This window comes from Fistularia commersonii, chromosome 10, assembly GCF_037954325.1.
Source record: "Fistularia commersonii isolate RoL2024-O1a breed Wild chromosome 10, RoL_Fcom_v1.0, whole genome shotgun sequence".
Classification (NCBI taxonomy): Eukaryota; Metazoa; Chordata; class Actinopteri; order Syngnathiformes; family Fistulariidae; genus Fistularia; species Fistularia commersonii.
The window spans coordinates 20,019,834-20,041,811 of record NC_141293.1 but is presented as its reverse complement, the minus strand read 5'-3'; the positions used below and the strand labels follow the sequence as shown (position 1 = coordinate 20,041,811).

General features: G+C 42.3%; 2 protein-coding genes and 1 long non-coding RNA gene across 4 annotated transcripts; 2 read left to right on the top strand and 1 right to left on the bottom strand.

Annotated features, from left to right (window-relative positions):
• Positions 1-1,253: 1,253 nt before the first annotated feature.
• On the top strand, positions 1,254-10,277 carry LOC147230758 (uncharacterized). Its single transcript, XM_086154276.1, has 12 exons — positions 1,254-1,706; positions 2,590-2,701; positions 4,340-4,433; positions 5,206-5,260; positions 6,002-6,142; positions 6,786-6,946; positions 7,497-7,595; positions 7,711-7,856; positions 8,719-8,890; positions 8,973-9,085; positions 9,191-9,275; positions 9,567-10,277. Exons 1-12 carry the CDS (start codon positions 1,589-1,591, stop codon positions 9,624-9,626), a joined length of 1,356 nt encoding a protein of 451 aa, XP_086010402.1. The 5' UTR covers positions 1,254-1,588; the 3' UTR covers positions 9,627-10,277.
• A 1,573-nt stretch (positions 10,278-11,850) lies between these two features.
• On the top strand, positions 11,851-21,285 carry rabep2 (rabaptin, RAB GTPase binding effector protein 2). 2 transcript variants are annotated; one of them, XM_086154274.1, is made up of 12 exons: positions 11,851-12,228; positions 15,682-15,837; positions 16,249-16,331; positions 17,271-17,603; positions 17,675-17,770; positions 17,870-17,968; positions 18,992-19,105; positions 19,229-19,310; positions 19,411-19,422; positions 19,900-20,054; positions 20,123-20,239; positions 20,536-21,285. In XM_086154274.1, exons 1-12 carry the CDS (start codon positions 12,195-12,197, stop codon positions 20,638-20,640), a joined length of 1,386 nt encoding a protein of 461 aa, XP_086010400.1. In that variant the 5' UTR covers positions 11,851-12,194; the 3' UTR covers positions 20,641-21,285. The 2 variants fall into 2 exon arrangements, with proteins under 2 accessions (XP_086010400.1, XP_086010401.1); XM_086154275.1 differs by having other exon boundaries at positions 11,853-12,228; positions 19,232-19,310.
• LOC147230757 (uncharacterized) lies at positions 14,272-17,403 on the bottom strand. Its single transcript, XR_015106740.1, has 3 exons — positions 17,247-17,403; positions 15,665-15,751; positions 14,272-14,771 (listed from the first exon to the last, which is right to left on the bottom strand). It is a non-coding gene; the product is annotated as an uncharacterized LOC147230757 (long non-coding RNA).
• Positions 21,286-21,978: the final 693 nt, after the last annotated feature.

The window sequence follows — 21,978 nt, the reverse complement described above, 5'->3', positions numbered from 1 at the left end:
GGCACAACTTCTTCTTCTTGTAGCACAAGGGAAGCGGGCCGATCCGTATCGAAGTACTGCTACATTTATCCCAAGTGTTTTTTTTGTGTACTGTAGAATGTTTTGCAGGATCAGTGATTTTTTAGCTGGTTATATAGATATATATTTGTTTTTATTTGACTCATTTTTCAATCAAGCAATGTACTGTACTTCCTGGATACATGTGATTTTTGCCCATTTTTGATTTGGATCTTATTTTGTTTGATCTGTAGCTTCAGCTGAAAATTCCTATTCATAGAGATGAATCCACTTGTCAGAAGCATCTGGAGTTGCTGCAGGTTGCTCCTTCCTGCAGGAGGGGACAGTGTTTCCAAGTGTTTCCAATTCCCTGCATATGAGGTCTTAAAGTTGACACGTGTTGTGGGCGGATGTTAAGGGGTCAGACGAAAGAAAGCTTTATAATTTATATTCTCCATTATCGCTTGTGATGTTTCGCCTTAAACAGAAAAGCACTGTTATCGCCAGATGAATGGGATTCAAGAGGATTTGGCGCATTTACTGTGAAAATTTACCAGATGTCTTTGGAGAGAAATGTCAAGTTTTGCTTTCAGCAAACATTTTGTGTTATGCGCTTGAGTGTCATGTTACTCTCATATTGTCTCACCTTATTCAAACAAATCATGGAAAATCTCCGAATCTGAAGTAATTCATGTTGTTATTTATCAATAAGATCATTGCTCAACCTTTCTGCACTAATAAAATATGTAAACGTTGAATGAATAATCTCCATTTGTTATGAGAGATAATAATAATAATAGTTTGTCCCTTATTAATGCCCGTGGGGAAATTGTTTCTCTGCAAGGAGGCCATCCTGGATGAACGGTGAGCAGTAGACTGCAGGGGAGCCGTCAGGGCTTTAGCCTGTCGCTAGACAACACAAGGAGCCGGGAATCCAACCGGGAATGTTGGCTTCCAAAGATGATTGTTCTGGCTCCTGCGCCACGCCGTCCCCCAGATGGTGGCCGCTGCAGGCGTCACAAGCCCTCTTGAAATGGAACGTTCATCTAATGCTATCAATAGTTAAAGTTAGATGGGGAAGTTTGATTCTCTGTGGCGACTCCTGAAGGGAAAAGGCAAAAGGAAAAGAAGACCGAATGCTATCAACAGTTCCTCTTGCAATGAAATGATGCCTTTTTTTTGTTTTCCATATTATGACTTTTTACAGTCATTTGGACTTCATCTGCGTGACATTACAACTCATTTTTTGTAATCCTAACGCACCGTTTGTTTTTAATTCTCGCACAACAGCCTCACCGTGATTGAGCGGAGCCGTAAAGATTTGATTTCGTGTTTAATTGGACGTTCGCACCGATTGGTCCATTTCCAAAGTCCGCTCGGAAGCCATTGGCCAGTTCGTTCACGTGACGTATCGCGCGCAGGCGCCAGCCATGGAAGAACTACATTACCCAGCAGGCAGAGCGGGCGCCGCACCAAAGCCCGGCCGTTGACGACGTGGCCGCCGGACGAGCTCACCGGGTCCATTCAAACGGACTCGGTCCGCAGCGGTTGGTTCTCCGGAGACCGCTTTCTGGAAGCTTCCCGAGAAACCATGTCTGGAAAGATTAAGAGCCGAAATGCCGCCAACGCGGACTCCATATCCGGCGGGGTATCCTGCGACGAGCGCATCTTGAGGGATTGTCATCAACTGTACGCGGAGCCAGACAGCGGTGAGTTTGCCTGTCTGCGTCGTGGGACGCGAACCGCCCGCTCCATCGTACGGACACTCACCCCACGGAGGAGCGAGACAAGGCGCATCCACGCTCCGAAGCGACGTTCTTAAAGAGTTAAATACGGACCGTGACCGTAATGCTAGCTTGACAGACAAGCCGCGCCGTTGTCACTCAGTTAGCCGAGGCGCTAGCCGAGCCGCTGCCCAGCATCTAGCCCAGCATCTAGCCCAGCATCTAGCCGAGCCGCTAGCCGAGCCGCTAGCTCAGCCTCGGCACTTCCATGCCCGTGGAACAATAGCCGCTATGACTTAATAAATGCAAGCAATGAAAAGAAAAAAAGTTGGTACAGCTTCCAGATTCAGCGGTGCAGGTGAAGTGGCAGAGACGTGACGAGCAGGCGGTGTTAAGATGCGTTGCTATGCACTGAAACTCAAGGACTCATTTCTTAGGAAATGTACACATTCCTAAAGATATGACTATCTCAATCAGGAATGCCTGACATGAATAGCATGACTTATGCTATCAAAAATCAGTAAATGACAATCACAATTATTTGTTTTGACATTAGTATCGCAGATAAGTTGCGCACAATAACCACGTCATTGTTCTGAGGCATTTTAAATAGCGAGGAACATATTTTGGAACCTTGTGTCTAGATATTAATGCCACAGTTGGTTCTTAATGTCCAAACTGAATCCGTTTGATCTGAGTGATATCAAATATTCCAAATCTGATAAGTAGACAATGAATGTTCTCAGCTCTCATCATCATCATGTTCCAAGTGTTTGTCCTGCTCGGCTGCAGGGTCTGCTTCCTTGGAGCACCCCATCAGATGTAAAATGTCCACAGGGGAAGTAAACATGATCTGCGGTGTGTCCAGGTCTGATCGCAGTGGCTGAATCTGTGGGTGTGAAGCTGCTGCCGCCCCGGAAGAAGATCACTGTCATGCTGATGGGCAACCACTCTGCTGGGAAAAGCTCCTTTATCAACTGGTAAAACCGTTCAATTATTACATTGCACTTGGCACGTCTGTTTCCATCAGATTAATGAAATCCTGCTCGCAGAATGAACTAGTGAATACCAACTGCCGGTCGCGGGCCGTAGTGCTCCATTTATCAATACACCCCTCGATAACTCTTTCACGGCTATAAAAACATCTTATTATGCATAAATGCAGTATAAAGAGCAGTTACTTCCCAGAGGTAACTCGTGCAGCCACAATAAATCCTGTTGCTGGAAAAACAAACCAGTAGTGCTCGAGTCTCCTTCTATTGCAGCTACAATTGCGACACACATAAACAAGCATCAATAATAGCCTCCTAAAATTGCAATGTTATGTAGGAAAATAGAAACATTTCTGCAAATTTGGATTATTTGTACACAAAATCCATCCTCCTTTGTTTCCTTAAGAGTTTGATTACTCTGCATTATAGATTATCAGTGAGCTTCGGCCCCATCAAGAAGTCCTTTTCTATCCCCATCAAAGCTAATGCTTAAAGTGGAGCCTGCCCTGTCGTACTTCTGGCACAAGTTTTAATTCACTTTAGGGCTGAAAATGTTCGCTCGACAGAAGCGGTGGACACTGGGATTGTGTGTACAGCGGCTCCCTCCCTAACTTTAGCTTGCACTCTATTTAATCCAGAAGACATGACTGCTGTGTCGTCAAAACACTGAGCCACAACTTAACCCAGATGCTCATTTTACACCAAAAATGAGATAAGACCTGCAATGCTAATAGCTTGTTTCCCACTGCTAACATGTTTGAATCTGATAAACTGCCCCTGGACACCTGTGCCCGTTACATAGCTGGTCGCTCGCATTGGATCAGTGGTATCAGTGGTAAATAAAAAGCACTCCCAGCAATACAATTTGCAGCGTTCCCTGGAGCCTAGGAGCGGAATGAAAGTGATAGACAAATCCTTCTCCTCGCCGTAACAGGCCTGCTAGCTTCGGAATTGCCCAACCTTTCTTAATGCTGTCTAGCTTTTCTTGAAAAGTCCGCCTTGAAAATGGCTTTGACAATAAATCTACAACCACATCGATCTTCTCCTCCTTCAGCCATCATGGGTCACTCGACAATCCAGCTATTAGTTCAACACAACTATATTTGTGGTTATGCAGCTGGCTACAGATGCAGCCTGCTAGTACTCTCTGCCTATCCAATCAAACGGCGTCTGACACGCAGCCATTACTGTAGCCTTCTAGAAGGCCTTGGTGTTGCAACTAAAAATCTGATTGGTTGGTGTCTTCAACACTTATTTTTTGCCAGAGCGCGTGTGAATCTGATTCTGTGGGCCTCCAGGCAGAGTTCTTTGACTTTAACCCTGCCTGGCAACAAATAATGGCTGAAATGTGATTGGTTAAATACTTTGATATGAAAATACATGTCTGGAAGCGGCACGGACAGGGAAAAAGCTATGAAAGGAAAAAGACAGATTATTTGGAATTATTCAACAAGTATTCATGCACAAGATATGTTTAATGTCGATCTGTAATTCAGATATTTTTTAGGCCAGCAGAGAAGGCCTTGCTGGCTCTAATAGCTCACCATTGCAAATTGTGCTTGGATGATTTTGCCTTCCTTTAAGGAAGTAACACAGTCTGCCCCCCCCCCCCCCCCCCCCCCGCAGGTATGTAGAAGAGCACATCCAGCGTACTGGAGTGGCTATTGAAACCCAAGGCTTCAGCTTTATCACAAGCGGTCGAAAGAGAGAATCTCTGACAGTAAGTGCATTTATACTGAATGTTATCTTAATAGGTTTGCCTGAGGTACTTTATGATCTGTCGGTAAATCAATGAGAGAAGAATTGGATCACCATGCATCCTGGGTAAGAGTTGCTCCTGAAGTCAACACGGATGTTGACTCTAGAGTGCACTTAAGTTACTGGAGGATTGACATGGCATTTTAAACAGCTGAGTGATTCCACAAAGGACCGTCAGCGAATGAGGATTTGTCAAAAGGACAATCAAAATGCAGACGCTGACTAACTGACAAAGTCAAACAAGTGGATGAGCCATAGCGGTCTAATAACCCATGAGATTGACGTTACACCTATTACTCATTTGTGTTTCAGGTTAATGTTTATCTTCCTGCAAAAGTCATTAGCTTTTTTATTACATTTTTGTTGATTTGTGAATGTGTAGCTCAGTGGTAGAGCGCATGTCTCGCATGTATGGGGTCTTGGGTTCAATCCCTGGCATCTCCACTTTGATATGTTTTGGAAAACAGCATCTGCCAAACGACCGTATTCTATGATTCAAAGTCTAAACAAAATTTAGGGCATATTTTTAATAAAATATTAGTATGTTTTTTCAGACAGGTAGTGCATTTACTACCTAGAGACTAAATTTATGTTCCACTATGATTTATTTTGTAAGGTTAATCGATGACTTTCTTTTCAGTTCAAGACTGTAATATATGGATAAATCTTTCTAAAACAAACAAATGAATTGCTGCCTTACACAGTCAACTGTTGTGCTTCTCTTGTCATTTTAGGGAAATGCCACCCTTCATCTCTATCCACACTTCAAGCCTCTGCAGGAGTTCAAAGGTGAGATTTCTGTCTATCAGTCCCAAAACTGCTCTCAAGATTCTCCACATTGACTGCCTTTAACATGTACTTGTTTATTTTTAATTTAATTTTATTTTTTATACCTCTCTCAATGTTCGCTGTTCTTTCTGTGAGGCAGCAGCATGTGGATACATCAAAAAAAATAATAATTAAAAGAGCGTCCTGAAATGGACACATCCAGTTACTGAAACTATATCAGAAAAGAAAGGATCGTTAATTTCTGAACTTGTGTAATTTGAAGGATATTTCTGCTACATTGAGGTAATGTAAACTATTTTTCTGGTACTTCAGGTACAATCACTTTTTTTTTCCACTTTTTATGCAAACCAACAATTCTTGGGAGTCAGGAACATGACATAGTGTCATATAATGTCCCACTAAATTTACATTTAGTTATAAGATATATTGTTGGTATTTCGGTTGTTATATTTCCAGCACAGTTGGCTAAGTGAATAATGCATCTGGTTTGAAATGAATGTGCCATTTCCCCAAAATAGTAACTGGAATGATGCTGTCAGAAATGTAAGGTAAACAGTGTCATTGTGGGGCTGCTCCATGACAGGTCACACTCCTGCACACATTGTCAACAGGGAGTCCGAGGGAAGATAAACACAGATGTTTGACGTGCCACCGCTAAAAACAACTTCCATGCAGTTTTCATTTTGCAAAGGAGTATGAACGTCAAGGTACAGTGTTGCTCTGCTCTCTGCCTTACCCCAGGTGTGTCAGAGTACTTGTCCACAGAGATCTGCACATCCAGGCAGAAGCGTTTCAGCCTGGTGACGTTTGTGGATTCGCCAGGGCTTGTGGACGGCGACATGAAGTATCCCTTCGACGTGGATGAGGTTATCCTGTGGCTCGGTGGGTCACCCTATGTGCTGTTCAGTCTGCACAATGAAAAATGCAATATTTCATGTTTGATACACTGAAGTCGATGTACTTTTGTTTAACATGAGATGAGAACAACTTTATTTATCCCGAAGGAAATTGTTGTGCCAGAGTTTCAAGTAAAAAACATAACAGTAATAGATAATAGTAGAAAGGAGGAAGAATAAGAAATACAATGAAATATAAAATACTGTCGAGTTATAATGCCAACCAATGAATTTCTGAAAATTGTATTCATTTTTTTTCTGTTTTCACGTAACTTTTTTTGGGTGCATTTGAGTGTAATGAATAATACCCACCACCCCCACACTTTTTTTTTTAAAATACAGTTCAGGCTATGTCTCATGTATGTTAGAGTAATATCAGGAATGCTTAAAATTATGCCCTAAATATTGGCAGTGCCAATAACCGTGACGCCTTTTCTGAAAATCGACGAATCTGGAGTGGTTGAGCTGAGAGAACCAACTTTTATATGGTCATTAAATTGACAGGTTTAGACGGTATAAAAATGCAAGAAGCTCCGGTTTCTTTTCCCTCGATTATTTGTTTTATCCGCCTGCAGTCGAGTAGAAGATCAACAGCTGTAAAACAATTGCCTTTCCCATTATCATTCTAGGGGAACTCTGTGACCTGATACTGGTCTTCTTCGACCCGATGGGTCAGGCTCTCTGCAAGCGCACCCTCAATATAGTGGAGAGCCTGAACGAGAAGCACGGGGATCGTCTGCGGTTTTACCTGAGCAAAGCCGACGAGGCTGGAGGAGAATCGGACAGACAGGTGGGCAGAGTGCTAGCTCGGGGGCTTTAGATTGAACATCTTTTCACCTGACATAAATAGTTCCTTTTGCTGAAAAAGCCTGGCCTTGGTGTGGAACGGCCTCCATCGCTATCACTCACTTTCACTGCAGGTCCTTTTCAGTTGTTTAGAAGGACAGAACAAAAAAAGTCTGCTTCCTGTGGTGTTGCAAGGGACATAGAAAATTCAACTTTGAGGCGCACTGATGCCTCGCAGATTTAGTTTGATGTTGCTATGTTTCTTTTCTTCCTTTTCAGATTATTTCTCATCAATATTTTAGTAACCTTGACAAATTTTTCAGACACGTTTGTTTTTTTCAGGCAACATTTAAGGACACGTTTCCATTTTTCTGTACAACTGTTCTTCAATGAATGATTTCTGTTCAACGCATCAGACGCATTATTTTAGCTGTTTAGCTGGATATTTTAGAGCGCAGTGCTTTGTCACACCCATCCATTCTACTCTGTATTGCTTTGATGATACATCGAAAGCAGAAAATAACATCCCCGCTCCATGTGACTTGCTTCCTTAGAGAGTTATGATGCAGATTGTCCAGGAGCTCTGCAAGAGGCCCGGACTCAACAAATGTGGATTTGACATGCCCACAATTTACATTCCCAACCCTAACAAGGTATGTTGCAGGATGACGCCAGGGCTGCTTTTCACTGTTTAGTTAAACACTATTTTCATTTGTTTCCATTAGGTATTTAAAGCCCGATGGGTTCTTGTTGTTTTTACCATTTTAGCCAAGTCGCTGTGTGAACCAGATCGAGGAGGTTTGCCGTACCATCGAAAAGACCATCAACCAAACAGTCCAGAACACGCTGAACTCCCTGGAGAAAGACTGCGAGCTCATCAGTGAGGCCATCACGGATACACTCAGAAATGACAGGTGACACACACTCTATGGAACAGCATTGTGTGGATTCATTTATAAATGTATAAAGTCACTTTCAGTTCATGCAGCTGTCAAGTTAAGGGATAATGTTTTATTGTATATAGATAGTGATACAACTTTTCTGGCTCGGGGGCAAATATTAGATCTGTTCCGAAGTACAAAGTGCACGCAGAACCTTCTCCACGTGTGCAACTGCCTGTGCGGCACACAGTGTTTGTTCTGCAAATAATTTTAATGGATAATTTATCCAGTTTTCCAATTTGAGCCCCATGTACACATAGATCATTCTGTCTATATCAGAAGTCATTTTTGGATGATCAAATTCATCCTCTCTTCTAGTCATTCTGCAATGAAATAGTGTTTTCACTCTGGTCCTTCAGTTGACCAAGACTTTTTTCACTGGTGTGATAAAAGTGTGCGCGTGCCCGTCTCACAAAGTTGAATGAAATTGTTACCAATATCTGATTACTGACAGCTTTCATATTTAGAATTGTGGCACACAATTTTTTTTACCTTAAATCTTTGGGGAAGGCCGTGAATACATTTTCTGGTTGTGTTTATAAAATGAACTACAAAGCACCAGAATCCTCAATAAATCACCTGAAAATCCATAGGTGAGAGGTTTTAGAGAATATTAGAAAGTAACTCCTACACAAATAGATATGATTTAAAATATATATTATGCACATTTTTAACTTTGAGATCATTGATGGTCCACTATTATTTTTAGTTTATTCATTTTTTGTTTTCGATAAAGGTGGAGATAAACCACAGTGTCTGAGGTGTGAATTCCACACTGAAACTAATTACCTGGCGGTAGAAGGTTGACAGAATGAGGCTTCCGTTGCTCTTGCAGGCAGACCAGCTTTGAGAACCGCCGGTCGCGCTGCAAGAGCTGCTTCCTGACGCTGTTGGGCTTCTGCATCCCGCTTGGCCTGCTGTCCCTCCTGCTGCTGGGCACTCTGTCCCCGGAGCTGCTGGAGATGGTTCTGGGCCGCCAAGGAAAAGAGACACTCTCCCTCTACTTGGTGAGAGAGAGAAGGGATTTCAACCAGAGGGTCAGACCTCTTGTTCCCTGAACGTTTTAAAGCGCTCTCTCTGAACTTACAGATTCCGGTAGTGCGACTACTTGACTCTCTGTCCATGGAGCAGCAGCTGTACTGTTGTGGAGGGCTGGTTCTTCTCTCCTTCCTTCTGCTCCTCATCGCTCGCTTCTCCTTCAGGTACCACCATTCCAAGATTCGTGGCCCGGTTGTAAAAGTGCTTAGGTATGTGAAGTCTGGCTCGTGCGTTTCGCGCAAATCTGATGGATCCGGCTGGCTTTGCAGGACCACGCCAACTCTGTCAGGCAAGCAGAAAAGGCAACTGCAGGAGAAGCTGGAGTATGTTCAGGAGGTGGCCAAGACCAAGAAGGTACCTTGTTGTGTCCATGTGTAATACTGACACACGACTGCATAGTACATAATACTGGATTTCAGAAGAAAACCTTTTTTAGTATTTTTCTCTCATCGATAGTCAGTGAATATTTGCTTCTTTTGTGCACCTGTATTTATAAGTGTGTAAATGTTAAAGAAATTTTTTTTTTTTTTTTTTTTCATGTGAGTCAAGCAGGTCATCAAAACCTGATTTAGGCGACGGATCACAAGTGAGCATCCAGACCTGGAGGCTCAGTGGCAGTCTAATTTTTCTCTTTTCTCTATCCAGAAAAATCTGTACGAAGAATATCTACGTCAGAGTGTCAGCGATCATGACATGAACCTGTGAAACGTGAGGCGTGGAGAAACGTTGGACCAAATGATCGGCATTGCATCACACCAGTCCGTCTGCTGTGACTTGGCACTCTTAGAAACCTTGGTAGAGCTCTTGATACTGTAACACAATTATAAACTGTTACCTCTGTAAAACTATTCAACCTCGTAGCAAATTATGTTTGTGGGTTGTTTGTTGTTACCATTTATAAATATGGTGCCTCTTTACCCCTCAACCGTGAATTCAGGCGAATACCACTTAAAATGTGTAAAAAAAAAATTATTTATACTATTTCTTTATCACAGAAACTGTATTTTGGTGGAAAAATATATAGTACTGCTTTATTTGAGTCACTTTGTATAAGTTACTGTTTTGGGAGCGTTCACCAGCATTTTATACTGTATTTTGGCCGATAGTATCTTGAAAGTACTATTTTTTGGGACTGATTTTTTTACATCATTGAATGTCCGTTAGATCAGCAGCACAATATACAGCATTGAGGGAGTAAAGATTGTAAGCTAAACATTCCAGTATCATTTTTTTTTTCAAAGATTCTTTCCTATACACCGACCATGTTGGAATATCAATTGAAATAAATGAAATTGTGTTGAAGTAATGAATGAATGCTCCACTCTATCCCATATGGATTGGACCTGTTATGATAAAATTATGTGAATTGCATGTTAAATATGGATGACTGAATATACTGTGTAAGGAATGGTGGGCCTCCACATGTTGGGAAATTAGACTTCAGAGTTCTCAATATCATTATCTAAATGGGGGTTAAAAAAAACAACTTCCAGCCCATATTTTACTTTTCCATGCATTTGTGAACGCTCTCACTCTGAATAATGAACACTTGCAGAATAGAATCAAAAACAAATAGTTGGTGTTTAATTTAGACATAATATTTGGATAATTATAAAAAATATGTAATAATATAATTAATATAATAATCTATATAATAGTTTAATAAATGCAGTCACTTCTGCTTTTTTAACACCTAATCTGCTGTCAGTTTGTGGAAAGAACTCAAGTAACATTGAATTCAAACTTACTGTACGGAGGGATTGTTTTGTCTTTGCTTTGGATAAATGAGACAAACCCACCAAACAACCATCTACTCGTTAGAACAACTGGAGAAGAAATGGCCTGGATTTCCAAGCAAAACCAAAGTAAATACGGTTGAGATTTGGGCAAACTCATTCCCGAGAAAGTGGTTTCCCAGATTTAACACTGGATGATTTTTGCTGTCCTGTGCAATTCATCCTCCCTTTCATTATTTTTATTTTTTGTGGCTAAATGCCAAAGACATTTCCTCGAAATTATCAAAGGAATTGCGAAGAAAATCAGAGAGTGATAAACTTGCAAAATGATGGATGAAATCTGTAGTTAGCAAACAGTGGTATGCAACCTTTAGAGCCTAGTGAGATCATTGATGTATCCGCTTCTTTTCTTTAGATAAGAGTGGGAGTAAACCACAGGAAGGTGTGATTTCCAAACTGAGAGCTATGAACAGACGGTAGCATGTGGACCGCCGTTCTTGCAGGCCGAGCAGCTCAGAGAGCGGCTTCCTGACCCCGCTGGGCCTCCTGTCTCTCCTGGTTCTGGGCACTCTGGCCCTGAAGCTGCTGCAGATGGTTGTGGGCCGCCGAGGCAAAGAGACACTCTGCCTCTACACGGGGACATAAAAGGCCGCTGCCACCAAGACCTTAAGAGGAAAAAAATCAAGGGTCTTCAGAGACCATTCGATGAAAGTGAATCAACTAAAAATCTTAATTTTTTTTCAGTATTTAGAGTTTTAATGGTGCATTTGCCCAATAAGAGCGGTTTTCCTCCACCAGAGGGTATCCTTTCTCAAGATTCTGTTTTGATTAACATGCTGAGGACAGTTGAAAAAGTGATATTTTTCCTCCTCAGAGAGACATTTTGATCTTGAAACTTGATATAAAATAAATCAACTTCTATAGTGATTGCATGATTTTATCCGCTGGATTCCGGGGAAGCCATCAAGCATGTGCTTCTCAGCTTCAAGCAAGTTGGTTTCTAAAAGTTGGTTTGACAAGATTAGATTCAAGATTCAAAGTATTTATGGTCACAAACATGTGTTTCCCCGTAAGGTGAAACTCCTACTTTACTCTCCACGGTGCATTTAATGATAGTGTAAGCATTATTATGCATATGAAAAGAGTTGGCAGTGCAGGTTAGACATTTGAGCGCAGCTTGTTGTGCAAAAGCAAGGATGGGTGCAGTCATTTGATTGTATTTGCACATTTTTGTCCCATATTTTCCAAACCATTTAGACTTGTTTCGGTGTAACTTCTACAACGAAACGACACTGCCGTTTCTAACGACAAGTAAAGAAGTCCAAACAAAGAGGGAAAGGCGCTGGCGAACAGGAAAGAGGTTGACGTGATTTCCGCAAGCTCATACCGGGGAAAGTTGTTTCCTGGACTTGACCCTCCGGATAGTTCGCCTTCCAAAAGCCCCGCAGTTTGTTTAACATGTCTTGGGCGACTTTATCGCATTTGTGATCGTTGACCGAGGTTTGTGTGATCGGAGGTCGTCAGCGGACTGTCCCTGATGGAGCAGTCAGATGCCAAGAAAGTCAACACCGGTAAGGAACACAAGCGGCAACGTTTATCCGAACATCGGCTTCGGGCGGCGAATCCAGCGGAACCTGTTGATCCAGCCGGGCGCTTAGCTTTTAGCTTCTAGCTTCTAGCTTTTAGCTTTTAGCCCGTAGCATTCAGCATCAAACTCAACGGCGCTAGCTTGTTAGCCGCCTGCTAGCAGTGGGACAAGCTCATAATGCGTGTCTGGAGACTCTAATAAAACCGCGGGTTGACTCTTTTTGCGTGGGTTTCTTTCGGAGGCGGATTCTGTTTTTCTTCCGAGACACCGACAATAAATGGCAACTTTGGCTTTGAGCTGTAGCTGCAACTTTAAACCTACTCCGCTAATACGCTCTGTGGCTAAATAACATGACGAGCGGTGCTAGCAGGTGTTTCTTATGTAATTTTGAGCTGAAACACCAGCTTCAACTACAAGGAAACAATTTTTAAACTTATATACCCCCAAATTTCGTACTGTAATGTAGCGAACTTGCTCTACAAATGTGTCCCAAAATGATGTTTGAAAATAATCGATTTCGCCTGTTGACTTCCTTCCCATTCTAATGCAGTGCAGAGTAATCACCTTTTGTGGTACAGAAAGAATAGAATTAATAAGATCAAACCTGCATCGACAGAACAGCAAACTTATGATTTTAAAAGAATTATTATCAGGATTTCTCGTTTTTTCATGGTTTTGCAGTTGCGACGCATAAATGCAATGTATTGGTCTGTTCATTTTTAAAGTCCATCAATCATATCAGCCCTCTTCTGTTGCACTGGCAGTCATAGTTAAAGAAAGTGGTTCCTTCAGTATGTAAAACTAGGTTTTCTTTTCAAAATGTCATTAACTTAATGTATACAATTCTGTAAAAGATTATATGGATTTAATGTTCATACAGGAAGTCGCTCTCTGTTTAAGTGAGGTCAACAATCTGTATCCCGACTGAATATTTAACTTTTTACCTTGATTGAAATTCATCAACAAGGCCTGTTCTTGTACATTTTCATAGTTTTGTCTTTGAGCTTTACTTTTCCCTTTCTTTTCTTACTGTTTTATTTTTACTGTGCTTTTAAGTTGACATCTCTTGCATTGGGTGTTCTTTGTTGTTCAGACACAGGTATGTTACTTGAATCCTTTTGGCTGCTTTCTATGAACTTTACTTCAGTTTAATTTAACTGAAAGTCAGTTGAAGACTGAACATTAAGTCATGAAGTCAGTCAAAAAATTCAGACATTGCCTGCGACACAGTTTTGGTTAATATTGTGTATTGATTTATTAATGATAGACAATCCAAAGTTAATTACAGTCAGATGTGAAAGCCATTTCTTTAAACAGTAATTTTAAGCCCCACTAAGTGCATTAACTTTCCCCCCAGCGTATGTCCCAATGCACTGCGGAAGCAAAGAAGGAATTTCACTGTGCAGGGAAACTGGTTTCTACACTGTACATGGGACAATAAACGCTTTGAATCTTGAATCCAAAGGCTGTGAATAGTGAGGTCTTAATCAGATTTGATGTTTGTACATGTTCTCTGATTTAGTCAAACTTGACAAATACCTTCAACCAAATGACATAAAACAGAACTTCCCATCAAATTTGGAACTGGACAGGTTTGCAGACCTTTGATGCACTAAACAAACTACACAAGAAGCTTTCTTTTAATTGTGTATTTTTCATTGGATTTCTCATGTTCTGATTCCAGCTATTGTCTGATTAAAGGATATCCGGCTATGCTGTGTATATTTACACAGTCGAACAATATGAATAACTTCATGAATCTGATAATGATCAGTTTATTAGCGTGTATTTAGGGATACTTGTGGACATATATTGGAGTGCATAATCTCTCAACTCGAAAATGTACTAAATTTCATTGTTGGTACTATGTCACAGTGTGTTATCCATGTAATTTAAAGTACCAATCAATTTGTTTACCCATTGATTTTTGTATGTTTCAAAGTGTGCACACATAGATTAATAGGAGCACAATTACATGTATTATTCTGATGCTCTTCACTATTCCTTGATCTGTAATCCAGGTCAAGTGTGTGTGTGTGTGTGTGTGTGTGTGTGTGTGTGTGTGTGTGTGTGTGTGTGTGTGTGTGTGTGTGTGTGTGTGTGTGTGTGTGTGTGTGTGTGTGTGTGTGTGGGGACTGGAAGGTAAATGTGTTTTCTGAAACCATCAAAAACTTTGTAAAAATTGCATTTTTTATGATGTGTCAAGATGTGGACCACATCTCTGAGGCAATAGTACCCCTTGTGCCTATTTGAGGAGGTACAAAGAGGAGAGTCAGTGTCCTTTTTTTTTAAAAGATACAATCTCAAAGTTCATCCGAAGCCAATGTGAGGCGTTAATAAGACAAACTCAAAAGTGTGTTAGAGTTGTGATCTTTTAAGTGCTAAATTCCCCTTTGTCACCACTGATCAGCAGGAAATGCAGCAAAGAATCAAGGGTATGTTCTGGTCCAGCATGTTTCCTGCAGGTGCTTCAACTTCCTCCAACAGACAATGCCACGAGGTGTGCAGGGTTGTTTATGTTTCATTCTGTGAGAAGCATAGATGGACAAAATGATGATTATAAGCCTAGTAGCTGTGAAGCAGTGAAAGGTTTTGTGACAGCGGGGAAATACAGACGGCTGAATGGAGGGATTCGACACGGCCGGGGTTTGAATGGACTAAATAACTGTTTTTGTTTTGTTTGATTTTTTTAGGTGAGTTCCAATAACTACACTGTAAATTAAAGAAAGGGCAATCTGCAAGGAGTCATCAGCCCTAATAAAGAAAGAAAATAGGACTTAAGAGTCAAGAAGCAAAACAGAGATGGCGCATTGATGAGTATTTCAAAGAGCTCAGCTTTGGAGCTGTGAGTAGCCAACGTGTTGAAAGTGGGTGGTGTTGCAGCGCAGAAAGCTGACAAGATGGGAGTGTGACTGAGGAGTGCAGGGTAGGAACATGTGGGACGTTTGTGAAAGCGGTGAGGTTGTGAGATGAATGGCTATGTTAAAGCCAGAAAAATCAGCTCTGCTCTCACGTCTGTTTCTTTCCCCCCTCCTCTGTGTGTGCCTCTCCACATTATTTTTTACAGGCCATAACCGGGCTAAAATCAACCATGAAGTAGTATGGTTAACTGGTGATTTCTGATGTTGCAGCCTCATTCTTCTTTGGAAACAATCCAGGTCACAGTTTGAACGTTCATGTTTCTCCTCAGTGGAAGATCACTCCCAGTAACAACGACGTGTAACACTCACTAACCCTCACCGGTCATCCAGATTCAATCAGCAAAAACCCTTCTCCGTCCTTGTGAGGAGAGAGCTGGGGGTTTCATCGGGCTGTCTCCATCTATTTTTCATCTGTTTTTCTGACCTGTTCTTTTGTGATTGTCTGCTTTGGAAGATTGGTTTCTAAAACAAACAGGAACCGCTTCTCCTTCAACCTGCCTCTTGTCCCTTTCTAGATGCCAGCCTGGAGGCCCAGCTTGCCGAGTGTCGAGCTCAGGTGGAGCACTGGCAGGGTTTGGCGACCATCTGTGAAGTGAGCAAACAGGAGGAACTGACAGAGCTGCAAAAAAAATATGATCAAGAGATCCAGTCTCTGCAGGAGGCGCTCAGAGGTCAGCGCTTCATGTGTCCCGAGCACATGGTCTCACTGTTTGAATGAAATGAGCATTGTTTGAGTGTGAGAAGAGAGGATGAAGTCTTCAAACCGCACACTATGCAGACTTATTGCGACATCCAACACCAAGATAAATATAGAAGGGAGAATTGAGGATCTTGGAAACCAACACAGTCATTCAACTGTTTATTTTCATGGATAACATCTTTATCTCTTTAAAGGCTTTGCTCAATCGTTTTGGATTCCAAAAATCTTATTTATCAGGGCAATGTCACATTTTCCCCGACCACAACTCCTGTGATCCTATTACGCATGAGAGTTTTCTGTTGTTCACAATCAATTTCGACCAGTCGCTAGTATTCAACATAAAAAATGAATAAAGTTTATTTCATGACCGTTGTGTTTTCAGAGACAGCAGCCCAGTATGAGGCCAGGATAGCGGTTCTGCAGTCCCAGTCAGGAGAGTGGAAGAAAGCCAGCAACCAGAACCAGGTCAGCACAATATAAGCATCTCATCCCACGCTAGTTATACATAGAATTCAAACGCGTTTCTACTCGTATTATTTAATTACAAACAAATGATTAAAACTATTAATTTCCTCAAAAAAAGCAAGCCATTATTATTTATCTCACAAACGAATCCCACTGCTTTAGCGATGAGATTTGCAGTATAATTTGCTGTGTTGACACACATGTGCTATTCAATGACAGTCTTGCAAGAATGAAAGTAGGATTAAAAGAACATTTCAGAAAAAGAAGAAGTAAAGAGGTACAGTATGATGCTGAGGTTAGAGTGCACGTGACAAAGGTCTGAAGGGTGTAAAGTACATCATGAAGAAGACGCTGGCTTGTTGGATTGAAGGAAGCTGTATTGTTAGCTTGGGCCAACAGACTAAATACATTTTTATTCATCAAAATCAATTCCTGATATGCACAAATTGGTCGTCCATCTGACTTCAAGCGACGCCATTCATTTGACCCCAATTTGGTGTTTATTTTTTCCCTGTGGGATAAAGATCAGCTTTATATCATAAAGCAAGGAAAGGTGCATTGAATCAAGTCCGTTTCAGTCCTGGTTTAATGTGTTAAAATAGGTCTGATATGAATCTTCTATCTGATAATCTCTCCGAAAATGGGACAAATTTACATTTAAATGAGGTAACATTTACAGGCTCCTTTGGCTGCTGAAGGAAACAGCGTGAGCCTGGTTCTCCAGGTGCATGGAGCGTTACGACAGCCATCGCTTACCGCACTCTTTTAGAACAAGCTTTAAGCCGGCGGTCAAAGAATTGGATGTAAACAACAGATTGAAACCGGAGAGCAGAGAAAACCGGGGGGGTTGAAAACAACTTTTGCGTTCAGTGTTACAAGTAAAGTTAGTGGCGCTGTCTAGTGGTTTGGACTCACCGTTTGTTTTCCTCTTCCCAATAGATAGGCGGAAGGAAGGGCAGCAACGAGTGCCAGCCGTCGACAGACAGGACACCGAGCCAGCTGGCCGAGCCCGAGGTGGTGACAGAGGGCGAGGGGGCATCGCTCGCCACAGAGGGCTATTTCTCACTGCGGAACTGCGACTCGGCATCGCTGTCCTCCTTTTCCTTAGACACGCCGTCCTTTGCCAGGAAACTCCACTCTCAGGACTGTCAGCGAGACACAGACACAGACTCTCTGGTCTCCACGGGGACTCTGGTGCCCGAAGCCATCTACCTGCCGCCGGCCGGGCACCGGCTCGTCACCCACAGCGACTGGGAGGCGCTCAACGCTCGGGTGAGGTCATCGCTGAGGGAGGAAGGCTGGAGGTCTGCTGGGAAGCGTAACCAAGTGTGTGTCATGGACAGGTGTCAGAATTGCAAGAGGAGGTGAGTCAACTACTGGCTGAGAAGGAGCAGCTGGAAAAAGAACTGGAAACACAGACCAAACACACACACAAACAGGTATGAGTATTTGAATCTATCTCACACACACACACACACACACACGGCGAGTAAAGCCGGACTTGAGACTGAAAGGCATGTTGTTTTGTGCCGGGTCAGGTATCAGCGCTGCAGTCTCAGGTCCAGACTTCAGAAGCTCTCCTACAGGAGTTACAGAAGTCTCTCAGTCAGTCGCAGAGCGCCGTGCAGAATCGACTGGTGAGTTACATGGCACAGATTTTTGCAGCCAATGGCGTGTTTGGTGTGTGTGTGAATGTGGGGGTCGGCGGCGGCGGCGGCGGCGTGTCGTGCCAAGGATAAATTCCAACACCAGCCATTTAGTGGACATTGATGGAAAACAAATGATGAGAATCTACATCAGTTTATAATCTTTGTCTAATCAATGCAAATTGACATAGAGGTGCAGACAGATGAAACAGAAGCAATCATCCTGCTCGACAAACCGCTGATAAATCAAGGAACTGAGCGTAAACCGAGCACAAAAAAATTAATAAGAATAAAAACAACTTTATTTATCCCGAAGGAAATTGTTGTGCCAGTTTCAAGTAAAACAATAATAAATAGTAATAGGAAATTGTATAAACAAGAAAAAAAGGGGGGAGAATAAGAAATACAAATAAAACTATAAAGTGTCAAAGTCAAGACTATAAAGTGTTTTAAGGTCTTAAGTACAAAGATTCGAAGATTCTCTGCGGCTGAAGGAAGAGGAATTAAAAAGTCTGATAGCCTCAGGTAGGAAAGACAAAAACCGTATGACGGGTCAATATCACAATTACCTCTGGTTTTCTCTCGTCACTAAAGTTGGTTACTAGTAACTAGTAAGGTAAAGAGGTAAAATAGTGTTTGGTTCTTTTACATCAATACGACAAGTATTTTGTCTGCCGCTGGTTTTTATTGAAAACAGATTCAAAGAACTGATTCCTTTTTTGCACTGTTTACTTTCACTTGTCTTTTATATCTTTCATTTTGTACTGTTTTGGTACTGTTTATCTATTCTCTTAAAGTGTTATTTTTCCCTTTTACCCAATGAAAATGTCTGTCTTTAAATAACTTTATGATTTATTTTTTGTAAAGCACGTGGACTTGTCGAACAGTTCTATAAAAAATCAACTGATGTTTTCTCGATGTAAAGCATTTGTGTATCTGAGTCCATTTTTTGTCCTGCCATCAATTCAGTAGGTGAGTAAAGTGTGTGTGCGCGCAATGGTTTTCTGAGTCCAGGCCGAGCTGTCCCTTTCACAGAGGAAAATGTGCAGCGATCTGTCCCGACTGAAAGGAGAGGAGGCCGTGGAGGACGTGCCAGACTCCAGCTCGCCTTTGCCATCAACACTTCAGGTCTGAAGACCTCATTTGATTGAAAAGGGAGATTTGAAATCCCAAATTAAGCGGAACAACCTCCTCGCGGCGTCATTTAAGGCCAGGCATGGTGTCGTTTCCTGTCTGATGCTCTCTGGCCAGCAGGGGGCGCACTGCGAGGAGAGACTCCGCATCGAGATCGTCAACCTGAGGGAGCAGCTTGACGCTCAGGCAGAGGAACATGGTAGGTTCTTAAAATAAAAAGGCCTTTTCCACATGAAGTAAATAAATCTAACTGTGTGCTCTTTCTGCTGTCTCTTTCTCCATGGATCCACCGCCATCAGATGTGTTAGAAGGTGAGTGTAACAAACATTTATTTGTTGCAACACAAGCTTACTGTTGTGGTGATATGTAAAGAATTCAGAGTCACATTGTGTTGCGGCAGAGAGCGCGAGCCGCTTCCCACGCCGACATTACTGTAGGGATGCTGCTCGATATGCAGCTGTTACACCCCACCTGGGATAGGAGTCCATGAAAGTGTAGAGGGTCGAACAGATGTTTCCTTGCTCTGGTGTGGCAGCAGAGGTCGTCATAGCACAGGATGGTAGGAAACCTGAAAGGGACTGACAGGATGGAGTAACAGTGCAGTTTTGTTTTCGTGTGAAAACAAACATAGCGTCGCTACTCTTACATTGTTTTGTCGCTCTGAAAAAGAGTGGAGAAGAAGGAGGAAGTTAAATCACCCTAGAAAAGGAATGTCTGTCTGTGTAAAGTATGATATAGATGTATATATCTATCCCATTGGTTCAGCTGCGTTTATAAAATACCTCCAGTGCAACTGTCCAGTCTGAAGACGGAGACGGAGAGGATCCAGGCTCACAGAGACCAGCTGCAGGCTGAGCTGCTGGCCTGCAACACTGAGCTGGAGGCCTTACGGGTGGTGCTTTCTCACGTGCAGAGCACCAGCAAAACCCTCACCGGTGACAAAGTGAGTAGACCCTCGTCACCACGCCGATGAGACTCCGGCGGGTGGATGATAGATATTCCTCCCCTCAGGCGGCCCTCCAGCAGCAGTGCCTGGAGCTGCGCAGCCAGGTGATCAGCCTGCGCTCCCAGGTCGATACCAGCCAGACTGTCCAGAGAGACTTTGTCCAGCTCTCCCAGTCTCTGCAGGTAAGAAGGACAAAGGTTTGAAAAAACAAACCCGCCCTGGTTTCAGTGCGGCCGTGGTTACGTCACCTCGCTTTAACGGCGTGGAGTTTCACTCTGCGTGCTTCATTTTACCCGTGGTAATAGACAACATGCTCAGCATGCTCTCGAAATGTAATCATTTACCAGACAGTGAAGTCGTGTTTTTGGTTGGATTCGTGCTGTTGAGCAACAAGTTAAGCTGCTAGTAATGGTGAACTCCCTCCTGCATCCCATCCACGCCACACCCATGTCACATTTCACTGACCGCTCCTCCTCAGGTGAAGCTGGAGTTGATCCGGCAGGCGGAGTCTCTGGAGCAAGTCAGGGAGATCCTGGAGGAGGGTTGGAGTGAGGCGGGCCCCCCGCCCGCCGATGCCTCCTGACTTTGACCACATGGACATTGGAACCAAAAACACGGACCGAGGTTGAAATCCCAGAAGACTCCATGAAAGCTCCAGCGACCTGCGGCGTGAGAAGCGGTGGAGGATTGCAGATGTGCTGCAGGGACAGTGAAGACTCTTGTGTTTGGGACCAAAATAATGGTGACCAAAGTCATTTTGAGCTGCAAAGACTTTGCTGAGAAATCTCCCCCTGCCCCCCTTTTTTCTTTCTTTTTTTCCCCTTTTGGCTCGATGTGTGACTTATAATAGCTCCCCGCGGTGAACGGTGACAATACTTTTGTCGCTACTTGCTTCTTTGTCCAGATCTTCGAGGCGTACGCCGTCTGTTGGTCAAACTGACGCGGCGCTCCTGCTAAACACCGGAGAGCTGAGCACCTCAGATATGATGACAACATGATCGATGTCCAAAGCAGAATTTTTCATTTAATCTCGAGTGATAGGAGGAGCTGAAAGCCACCGGAGTAATGAGTTAACATTGTTACAGTAAGTCAAATGTGACTTTTATTGAATATATAGGAATTGATCTTTTACCACAGCATAATTATTTCTTACTGTTCTCACAAATATTATATTGTTATTATGACGTATATGATCGTTTAAAAGCCAAGTAAACATTCCATCAATGCATAACATCTTGTCCTTTTGTTTAGTATTTCAACTTTAGTGTTTCCAAGGTTTTAATTGTAACTGTGAATATGCTTGAGAAGCGTGCTCAGAACATGCAGGGTTTTAGAATGCAACATGAAAGACTTATAAAGTAAATGTTTATTAGTAACATGATTAAATAAGATAATGGAGTCAGTGTTACACAATACCAATGGCAGGTTTTGAGTAGAATCTAAAAGCCCTGCGATAAAACCCCCCTCATAATGATTGCGTTGGTTTAAGTCTCTTAAAGAGAGAATTGATTTCAATTTCATTCTTCATTAAAGAGCCTGCATTTGCATGGCCGTACACTGACAATAGTTTGCCTTATTCATTTTAATGAATAAACTTGTCAGTGTAGCAAGAAGTTTCAAATTACAATTTTGAAGTATGACCATATGATTTTTAAAAACTCTCCCCTCGATAGATAAAAATCTAAAATCAAAATATTTAGAAACAAATAATCAAAGCTGCAACAAAGCAATGTTGGCATGCTCAGGGTGATTTATAATGCAGATTTCTATTTTTTAATGTTTCTCCATATCGGACAGTAAACTGCACATGACAGCACGTCACGTCCTTAATCCAGCTAACTAACTGGACTAACTGGAACCAAATGAATAGAAAAAGTCAAGAATTTCTAGAGTCCCCATTTTTTCCAAAAGGTAAAAATAA

Coding starts and splice junctions, on each gene's coding strand:
- LOC147230758 (XM_086154276.1), top strand. CDS start 1,589: ATGTCTGGAAAGATTAAGAGCCGAAATGCCGCCAACGCGGACTCCATA. Junction 2,702..4,339: donor AAAAGCTCCTTTATCAACTG/GTAAAACCGTTC, acceptor CCCCCCCCGCAG/GTATGTAGAAGAGCACATCC. Junction 9,276..9,566: donor AGGTGGCCAAGACCAAGAAG/GTACCTTGTTGT, acceptor TTCTCTATCCAG/AAAAATCTGTACGAAGAATA.
- rabep2 (XM_086154274.1), top strand. CDS start 12,195: ATGGAGCAGTCAGATGCCAAGAAAGTCAACACCG. Junction 12,229..15,681: donor TGCCAAGAAAGTCAACACCG/GTAAGGAACACA, acceptor GTCCCTTTCTAG/ATGCCAGCCTGGAGGCCCAG. Junction 20,055..20,122: donor AAACCCTCACCGGTGACAAA/GTGAGTAGACCC, acceptor TCCTCCCCTCAG/GCGGCCCTCCAGCAGCAGTG.